The following is a 10,548-nucleotide window of genomic DNA, read 5'->3' on the forward strand; positions in this document are numbered from 1 at the left end:
TTCAATACCGCGCAACATTATAAGCAATAAAACCATATATACCCCCAAGTGACAAGCCCCATGTAATCACTGATTAGAGCGGCAGACCCTGATGCAGAGGTCTAGCCCGGGACCAGGGTTCAATTCCCCGCCTCGGCGGGTCTTGGGCTCAAAATTCCAGGGACCTGATAATTCTCGCCTCGGTGCCTATTCCAATCATGGAGTCCCACTCTGCAACTCTGGGCAATAGCTTGCTTAATCTCCACAACGGCCCCCACAACGCTAAGGATGCCTGGCCTCCACCTTGGGGGTGCCCAGGAGTGGACGCCTCACAGGGAAAGCCAGGATGGGTTCCACAGCGGTATTCGTACAAGCGCCTTGAGACCCTTGCGGGTGAGTAGTGCGCTATACAAGTATCAATGATGGGTCGAGTATTTTAAACCCCAGTATGCAGAGAATAGGGATATTATGACCATAGAACTTATCCCAGTGGTATTTTGCAAGGGAAACCTATTCTCAAATAAGGAAGCTGAACTGGTAATTTCAACACTACAAGGGGGGAAAGCACCGGGGTTAGATGGAATTCCCTCAGATATATTTAAGCATGACAAGGTTCGGTGGGCTAGGTACGTGACCTTACTGGGAAATGCTCTAGCTAAAGGGGCTAAAATCCCAGAAATAGGGAAGGGGGCAATAATTATACCGATCTATAAGAAAGGCGATCGGTCACTCCCGGCCAACTATAGGCCGATAAGTTTGATTGCCACTATCCAAAAAGTGGTGGGGAAGATGGTGGTTAACAAACTTATGGCTTGGGTAGATGAGAATAATGCCCTCTCCCCCTACCAGGCAGGATTTAGGCGGGCAACTAGCACGGTAGATCAAATATTTCGATTTACCATGCTATGGTGGGGGACTGTACTCCTTGGCGAAGGCAGCCTCTATGTAGCATTCGTAGACTTGAGGGCTGCCTTCGACTTGGTGCCCAGGAGCAAGTTGTGGGTAGTTCTGAAAAAGATAGGGGTCCCACCAGAGTTGCTTACATTAATAATGCGTCTCCACGAAAGCAACTTTGCCAAAGTCCAGTGGGGGAGGAACGGGGAATCTACCATTAATTTTCCAGTCGAGCGGGGTGTACGGCAGGGGTGCGCAATGGCACCCCTGCTATTCTCCTTGTTCATTAATGGTATAGTGGATAGGATGCTGGATGCAAGGGTAGACGCACCATCGCTAGCGGGCACCAGGGTCCCGATCCTGATGTTCGCTGACGATACCCTGATTGTGTCCAAAACCCCGGCAGGACTCCAGCGAGCCTTGAACATATTTGATATGTTTTGCAGGGAACAAGGTCTCGAAGTTAATGTTAGTAAAACAAAGCTGATGGTTTTCGGACAAAAGCGCCGATCCCAACCAAGGGTATCTCTGAATAACATTAAGCTTGAGGTAGTAAATGTTTTTACTTACCTAGGGGTAGAGATATCGAGTAAGCCAGGTTGGTCGCGACACATTGAGAGGCGGTACTGAAACACCAGCAGATTTCAGGGGCGCTCCGGGTTGAACAAGTAAAATCGAAAACTAGGCCCATAAAACCGGTCCTCATGGTCTACGATGCTAAAGCCTTGGGTGCAGCCCTGTATGGGGCTGAAGTATGGGGTTTTGAGAGGCTCCGCACCCTACAAACATCTGAGAATAGGTTCCTGAGAGGAATAACAAGTCTCCCCCAGAGTATCCCACTAATACCACTTGGCCTGGATTTAGGAAGGAGATTGGTTAGTGACCGTGCCCGACTAAGGCCTATCCTTTATTGGAGACGGCTTTGGACGACCCCAGAGATCAGACACTATGCTGATGGATTTCTAGCCCTAGTTATATCGGATGTATTTCATAAAATCACATGGTTGAAGATGCTCAGGGATGTTCTTGCTGAGCTCGGTCTCTCTAATCTCTGGGAAAATCCTCTTGGGGAAGTATTCCCAAGTAAAAACACTATTAAGGCCATATATTGGGATCATATAGAACATAAGCTCTGGAGGAGTACACATGCAGAAAAAATGGGGGGTAGATTTATGGAAATTAAAACGAGACCTGCAATGGAACAGTATTGGGACAGTATAACTGTTCCGTTAGATAGGAAATTATTCTTCCAGTTAAGGGCAGGTTCTCTCCCCCTGAGGTCATTGACGTGTAGTTGGAGGAGCAGCAATAGCTTGTGTTGCCCGGTATGTGGAGCCCCCAATGAAAGTATTATTCACTTTTTATTTTTGTGTGAGGCCTATGCAAACCCAAGGAAATTATGGCTGGCACCTGTTTGTAGAAATCTTGGGGTACTAAGTGGTGTAGAGGGGTTGAGAATCATTTGTACCTCCACCGAAATGCCCATTGTAGTAGGAACAGCAAAATACTTGGGGTGGGCATGGTCTATTAGGCGGAGGGCCCTACCTTCTAACATGTACTAAATTTAAAAAAAAAAAAATTCATGAGAAAGCTCGCACAAGTTATTACTAAAATGTTTTCTATGTATATGAAATATGAATTTTAATTGCAATGTGTTTTAAAATGTATGTAATGTGTTTTGAAATGTATGAATTTTTAATTCCATGTTTGTGCTTTTATGAGTGTATAACTCGAATAAAGCTTTTTCAACCAACCAACAAGTATCAATTTACATTTTACAAAAGTTCCAATGTAATTTCCTCTGCACAGGGGATAAAGATTAAGTGGACATTATGTCTGGATCACCCGAACACCGATCATTTATCCATACGTTAGTCCACAAATGTGTGCCAGTATACAAGCAGGTGATGGTCACTGAGTGCATGAATGAGTGAGTGAATGAATGTCCCAGGTGAAGGGCCCACAGAAACTACAATGTGAAAGTAGCTTTTTAATCTCGCTACTGAATTTAACACAAGATGAGGTTCTGTACATCAATTAAATGAGGAATCTTTCAATAGTCGAAGCCTTTCCTAGAGTTTCTGTTAAAATCTGTTGGGGTGGGAGTGCCCCCTGCCAGGTAAACAGACATGTACCCCTGGTCTGAATGCCCGACTGCTTGCATCCTAACTTATTTTTGGCTTTGGAGCACAGGCCTGTTCATGGCCAAGCAAAGTCTAGGGCTTGTCCTGTGACTTGGAGGGGCGCAGCAAGTATGCCCTCATATGAAGAAATGGACTACTGTCCTGGCCCCGGGAACATCACTTAAAGAGGGAGTCTGTGAACTAGCCCCCCACAATACATCCTTGAGGAGCCTGTGACTGCTCGCACCCACTACCCTGATAAACAAGCGAGGAAGGGCTGTCCCTCGCCCAGTTTGTAGAGCTATAGAAGGAGAGACTCCAGGACACACGACCTCAACCACCATTTCTTCTATGTTCATTTCATGCAAGCAAGGGGTTCGGGGGGGAGGGGTGGGGGGGGGGGGGGGGGGTTGGTCCCATCCTATGAAAATTGATTGTGCAAATATAAAGGCCAAACCAAAGACATATCTCATTCTCCTCAATGCCTTTTCTTACATTGGCCTACCGGTTGCTTTCTGGTGCCATTCTACAATGCCTTTTCACCATTTAAAATTAAAAGGCCAGTTTTAGTTTCCTAGGGGTTAGCCAGTTATCTTAATCCAGTTATCTTAATTTCCATCTAGGAACAATAATCAGAATTCTCATTGCCTTCTTTGCTTAGAATTCCCAGGTGTGCTTCTCTTTCCCATCCTTTGCAGAGTTTCTACATTCAGATAGCGATGCAAACCCAAGCCCTCTGTTCTACGACTTGGCTTATTTCTTTGACTTTTTTCCTGTTTGCTTGCCTTCACCCTGAAATGTGCGATTAGTGACCCCAACTTTCCTGTTCTGCCTAATTTTCTCATCTTGCTCACACTTTCTGGTTCCACCTATTCAACATCCACCACTTTCAGATTTTTCAATCTTTTGATTTCATTGAACTCCTCACCTGCGCCCTCATCCTTTTGCGCCTCGATTACCACAACTCCCTAATTATGAGATTTAACGCCACTCATTCCATTTCACCCTACTGAAGTTTTATTTCATTCATTTTAGCTTCTATTTTTTTTGGTCCCACGGGTCTCAAAGTATTTATCTTAAATATACTAGTATTGTATTCAAAGTCATCGTGAGATGTTCTCCTTCCCACATCTCACTCAGCTCTTCTACTACGCTTCAATGTCCCTCGTCTCACTATCCCGGCAACTATTCCAGTTTCTGTTCATTCTTCCGTCTTGCTTATGTTCGATGGAACTCTAACGCTATTAAGACCTGTGCCTCTCATCCTCTAAACTTAAGTCAAAAACTTCACAAAGTTTCGCAGCAGATATGTCTGCGGATTAACAGTAACAGATTTTCAAGAGATATGGTACTTTTCTTTGCTCCATATCCACACCGATCTTCTTATATAGCCCTCCAAGACTGAACCCACCCAATTATGCATTTAAAATATACTTTTACTACTATGTACAAGATTGATCAAACATCATGCAGCGACACGGCAGCCGGGATGTTTTCTAACACTACTGCTCATATCTGTGTCTCAATCCGACAGATGCCATCTGGACAAGTCCCAGCTCTTCTCAGACTTACCCAGCCTCCAGAGGACCCTGCAACCCAGGCAGATGAGGAGCAGCAGCCAGACCTGCTCCAAGCCCTGTTGGGCCGTCGGTATGATGCAGCCATGGAGAAGTTGCTCGTAGAAGTCCTGTCTGCTTACGGGTGCCATGACACCTCAAGATCCTGTACAAATCAAGATCGCAGGCCGAAAGGAAGCAGCCAGTCTGCAGCACAGAACCTTCTTCCTTAAAAAACCATGGGTAGACGTCTCATAGAAGCCCTGAGGGTGGAAGAGGATACACAGGGTCAATCTTTTCAACTCAGTTAAAGGTATAACAAACTTTGCCACCCACCAACTGAACCTCAAATGGAGGCACTGCTGAGAGAACAGATCTAGCCAATACTAACCAACTCTGGGTCATGTTTAGTCTGTAGCAAAAAGATCTCCAACCTACCATCACATCCCAAACAGGCCTCAGTAGGACACAGTGTTAAAATAACAGTGCAGCTGAGTCCCACCACTTCTGAGAAATCCTTAGCTTAACTTGCACCTCCCATCTTCAGCACAAGGTCAATTCCACCTTCCAAAAACTAACTCTGATCTATGTTTTTCCAGACTTCACAAAACGCACTCACTGATTAACTTGGATCCCAGGGCTAGCTACGGGCAAGTCTCTGGATTCAACTCCTAAGATCTCAGTCTTCAATGTACTTGTCCATCAATTTGTCGTATTGCGGGATAGCAGCATGGCATGCAAGGAGTGTTTTGTGCATAATTTAAACACTTGTGAACTACACACAGAGGGTTCAAACTATGTTCTTTAAACACGAGCCTCATATTCCTCGTTCCAATTCAGCATTCACAAAACTAGCATGAAACAATGCTTTAAAAACGACATGGAGGGGACTCGGGGATTTGATAGTCCTGATGAAACTGGAATCCAGTTCTATTTCTGAATTTCATTAATCAGTGCAATGTGCTGAGCTCATGTCTGCTTATTCAGAAGAACAGCAGAATTGTAACTAAGTATGAATCGAAGCATAGATTTCAGTCTGGGAGCAGATCACCTGAAAACTCGAATGCCTGAAACGGCATCGCTGGGGGAGAAGGCACCACTGCCTACCCATACTAGGAAACCACATGAAAAGTGCGTCCAACGCAGTTTCTTCTGGGACTCCAGCTTAGAATGTTACCTCGGGCAAAACAGGACTTCAGTAGACCAGGCAGAGGAAGTGGCAGACAGATGTACGTGGGTGGTTGGAGTGATACCTCACCATTGTCCCTTTTAAGAAGAAACATCCACTTGAAGCCGACATTTTTCTGGGAATGTACACCTTATCCCTTTCACGCATTCTGTGATTTTTACAGCTATACATTTTAGATAAAAGTAAAACCGTCCCTCAGTTCAGCCCAAGACGTTCTTCATAAGAACACCCCGCCCTCTCGAATGACAGGGCCCTTTGGAAAGGAACCCACCATATCCCAGTGGGAGCCACATTCCAACACCAACCTGAAGACATACTCATCTTGGGTGGCAATGTGTCCCTTGGTAAAGGCAATCTACACCTCCACCATCAGATGGCAAACATGAGATGCTCATTGAAAGACACAAATACCCCAGTGGCAGGCACCCCCTCTACACCCAAGTCCAATGGAAAAAACCTCCATGACCATCACCCCTCTCCTTGCAGGGACCTTAACACCGTTCTTCAACCACAAACATACCAGTGGTTACCTTCAGCCCATACCTGGAAGAGCGCGGCTCCCACTGAAAGGCACTGTGAACCCCATGGAAGTGACCAAGACAAGCTCTGAAATGCAGCATGCCCCCACTGGAAAACACTAAACCCGACTGGAAGGCAACATGCGACCAATCAGAATGTACCATGCCCTCAATAGGAACACACTTGCCTATTTTAAAAAGTAACAAGGTCGCTATCACAACCAATAAAAGGGCCAATCTTTACAAACAGAGAACAGCATACACACCCGGTCTCCCAGAAACAAACAAGTGCCCTTCTGAAAAGCCCATGTCCTATGAGATTACACTATTACCTCAGTTTAGGGCACCAGACCCCTGCACATGCACAATTGACGTCAGCTACCACCTAAAATATAACAAACTCTAATGAATGCAAAATACACTTGAGCTCCACTCAAATGCATCTCAACTCATCGTTCTAATCCACATCCCCATTAAAATTCAACTCGATGCATTAACACACCGTGCCTTTAGTCACCCAACTCCTCAAAATAAAGAAAAACAATTACCTCAACATCTACCTGTACAAAACAACACCAATCCAACATTATTGCTGAAGTTCAACGCAGTCTTACCTGCATGTTAAAATAACCCATTACACAATTCAACTAACTCCATCACAACAATGAACAAACCATGCAAGCCAACCTTAACACATGCCGCAACTCAATCCAATAATTCAATTCACTACATTCCACAATGCAACCCAATTTAGTACCCAATTAAATACAACCCACAATGCAGCCGAGAGTAGCGTTGCTGCCCAAAACATGCCGCAATTATACCCATGCATGCACCATTTAACACACCAATTTCACTATTAAACCCAGGATTGCCATCTCGCTCCATGTTGTCCACACAGCATGTCCCAGGCTTCTCTGTGGAACATTGTTGTCTTCCAGTGTGTCAGTCAAATTACTTGGGTGTAAGAAAACCACAGCTACAAGTTGAAGCACAAATTAGGTTATCACGTGGAAGCCTGGGAGTGTAAACAGGGAACCCTAGCGAAATGCGTCCAAGTGCCAACCTTTACTTACCCCAAAACACTTATGAAATCAGCCCAGTGCCCTACAAGCCAACATACTTGCATAATTAAAACCAAATCTGGTGTTCCGCCCAACACTATACACTTCAACCCACTGTGCTACTCAATGCAAACCATAAAGCCACTCCATTCAACCAGATAGAACGCACAACAAAACCACACACCCAAGCAGTTCAGCCAACAACCCGACATTTGAACATCAATTATGGCTGGACTGAATCCTGTATGGCATTCAAATAACCCACTTCATCACACAAACAACTCAATCCCAGATCAGCAGATTACTTTTATTATGCGACTCCAGTTTGCCCTTAGACCGGGTGGACCAACTTATCATGCTCTGCAGGCTTCCTGGGGTGGCAGAGGGTTTGAACTCTGTCACTTAATTCGCGTCCCTTGAACTAGATTACGTCAACTATGTAAATTTGCTACCTTCGACATAATCCCTCAATGACCACTTGGTACGGAGACATCTCTACCATTTGCCAACAAATAAAACTATTACCGGCTCCTGGAAATGTGCCTGTCCACTTTCTAGACATGAGCAGAAAGGAACTGCGTAAAAACCAACATGTAAAAATGAAACACTGCTCAATAAAACATGACCACAAACGCCCATCAGTGAAAAGATGTTCATTCATTTGGGGTCCTCAGGGCTCAGCGCTCCACCTGCTAAGGCCAAAAAATGTGAACGGCAGACCACAGATACTGCAACTTACTCCGAGTTTCAACAAATTAGGGTCCCATGCACTACTTTTCCGGTACATGCCATTGTTTGGTACCACTGCCCAGCAGACATAAATTTAAACCACGAATGGAAAGATCCACCCGGAAAGAAATTGTAGTCCTTGGAAATCCAATAGAGTTTTGCAAAATATCTGTTTAATTGTCTCTTTATTTTCAATCCATATACGTACAAAGGACATCCAGCCAACGCGTTTCGTTCAAAGCATCCTTTTTTAGCTTCATCAGGGCTCAAGTGTGTTTAATTCATAAAGCCTTTTCCTTTTTAAAGTTGAATCCTCATGTAATTATTCTGTAAACATTAAATTATATAGAATAATGTCTCTGTTATACGAAGACCATGTAATATCCAAGTATACTTTTACAGAGTAATCTGTTAATGAAGTATGGTGGGTGAATAACCCCAGAGTTCATACCTTGATACACATCTTGGTCACATGTCCAACAGCTAAAATCATGTGCTTGGGACTAGGAGTTGCTATAATGAAAAATAACTTGATGTCTCTTGCATATGTGTTTGGCTTGTCTCATCATTACTTTCTTCTTCTCCGGCTTATCTTCCTCTTCAACTCTCCAAAGCCTGAGCAAACTACATCTAGTGCCCACAGTAACACCATCTTTACGCAAGGGGGTAGGCTTCATGCAAGTTCCTTGGACCGCACCGCTATGGATGATCACGCCCCTGGAACCGAGCGCTGCGCTACAGCAAATAGTCCATCTGGTTCACACATCTGTGTAATACAGATTCTCCATTCAGTCAAGATGGCCCCACAAGTCAAATCCATTCTACCCTTCTATTCATCCCTCTGTCTAAAACTACCAACACTTTATTGAACCAAACATACCAGACAGATCACCACTTCACCCACAAAGAGTCCAGCTTGAATCGGGGTCGGTTTGGGGCAGAAGATAGGCCGGGGCACCCACAAAAACAGCAGCCCCCAGGTAGCCAAAGAAAAGAAGGGGGCCACTTTTGCAAATCGAGGCAGTTTTTAACTGGTTATGGCACTCGTTCTGGGTATTTTTGCAAGGTGTGGGGTGACTGCATGGATGTGAGCTTGTTTGTGGTGATATCAGAGAAATCAGCAGTAAAACCCATCCCACCACACACTGCCCTGTCAGATCAGACCTTCGGGCAGTGCCTGGCTGCCCCATAGGCCAGTCGACCCTGGCTGAACCCATCATTTCTGTATTTACAGTGACATCAAGAACAGCAGGGAAGGCTGACGGGGACCCGGGATGGGGAGAAAGGGAATCCCCCGCCCCCAATTTGACAGCATTTGAGTATTTAGCATCGGTATCAATCAGAGATTTTTTTTAAATAAAAGTCCTATCTTGAAAAGCTACTTCATGCACCCTCCAATGTTTGACTTGCACACACTAGCGCCTAGAAGCCCTGGTTACCAGTGAGGTGCAGATGTGCACCAAGACCAGTTCTGGCCTCGTGCGCCCCGCACTGGGGAGCATCTTCTCTGCCGGCTCTCTCCGTGCTACACCCACGGAAAGAACCCCCAAAGAGCGCACGCACCGCCCACGCACCCCACAATCTTCCCATGCAGGGAGGCGGGAATGGAAGGATGCTCCAGGAAAGGAATGACCCCCCCCCCAGCACCCCTGTACATGGCACCAGGATGGGGGGGTGCCTGTACGAGATCAACCCTCCCCGAGCTCACACTGGGAGCCATGCCTTCGAGGGTGGGGGTGTCCCTGCAGCAAGCAACCCCACCAGGGATCGCCAGAAGAATGAATGAACCCCCCAGCACCCCTGTACATGGACCCAGGCTGGGGGGCTGCACCAGGTCTGCCCTCCCCGAGCTCACACTGGGAGCCATGCCTTCCCGGGTGGGGGGGTCTCTGCTGTAAGCCCCCCCACCAGGGGTCACCTGAAGAATTAATGACCCCTCCCCCCCCCATGCACTGCACTGTGCATGCCCCCTCTACACTGTACCTGTCCCCCTGGTATTCTGGGGGTGAAGCCTCCGTCCAGCGAGGGGGGGGCCTCTCTGCTCCTCCGCTCTCTATTGCAAGCCTGGGGGAGAGGAAGGGGCGGGAGGGGCTGCCTGCACAGGATTGTGAGTGGCAGGTGGCTGCAGTCAATGGCGGCGCGAAGAGCGGATGGGCGGGGTTGAGCGCAGCCAATGGGAGGGCGGAGCTGAGGAAGCTGTGATGCTGGACCTGGGGTTGCAGGAATGCCCCCCGGGGGCAGCGGGGCTTCCTGGTCAGGGCTGAGCGGATTCAATGTTGCAGCTCGGGGGTCGCTCCTCACCCACCTGTGCCCCGCAGGCGACCCCCGAGGCCTCGGGGGGACCCCGGGGACCTGCTGCAATCACGACGGCCCCAATGCATGGTGTCTGGGACCACTCACGACCAGGAGCAAATACCATAGCTTGTCTTGGAGTAGAGGCAGTTCTAAGAGGGAGAAAGTTACATTTTCCTTTAAAAAGTTCTAGCTAAACTGGGA

The 10,548-nt window shown here is 46.8% G+C and overlaps 1 protein-coding gene across 2 annotated transcripts in view; it reads right to left on the bottom strand.

The window, feature by feature from the left end:
- Positions 1-10,148, bottom strand: part of PORCN (porcupine O-acyltransferase) — a 64,117-nt gene extending 53,969 nt beyond the window's left edge. For both annotated transcript variants that reach the window (XM_086940330.1, XM_086940329.1), the window contains exons 1-2: positions 10,036-10,148; positions 4,569-4,815 (exon numbers count right to left, since the gene is read on the bottom strand). In XM_086940330.1, coding sequence (XP_086796456.1) covers positions 4,569-4,704 — 136 coding nt within the window. In that variant the 5' untranslated portion in view covers positions 4,705-4,815; positions 10,036-10,148. The remainder of the gene's footprint in view (positions 1-4,568; positions 4,816-10,035) is intronic.
- Positions 10,149-10,548: the final 400 nt, after the last annotated feature.

Source organism: Lissotriton vulgaris, chromosome 10, assembly GCF_964263255.1.
Source record: "Lissotriton vulgaris chromosome 10, aLisVul1.2, whole genome shotgun sequence".
Lineage (NCBI taxonomy): Eukaryota > Metazoa > Chordata > Amphibia > Caudata > Salamandridae > Lissotriton > Lissotriton vulgaris.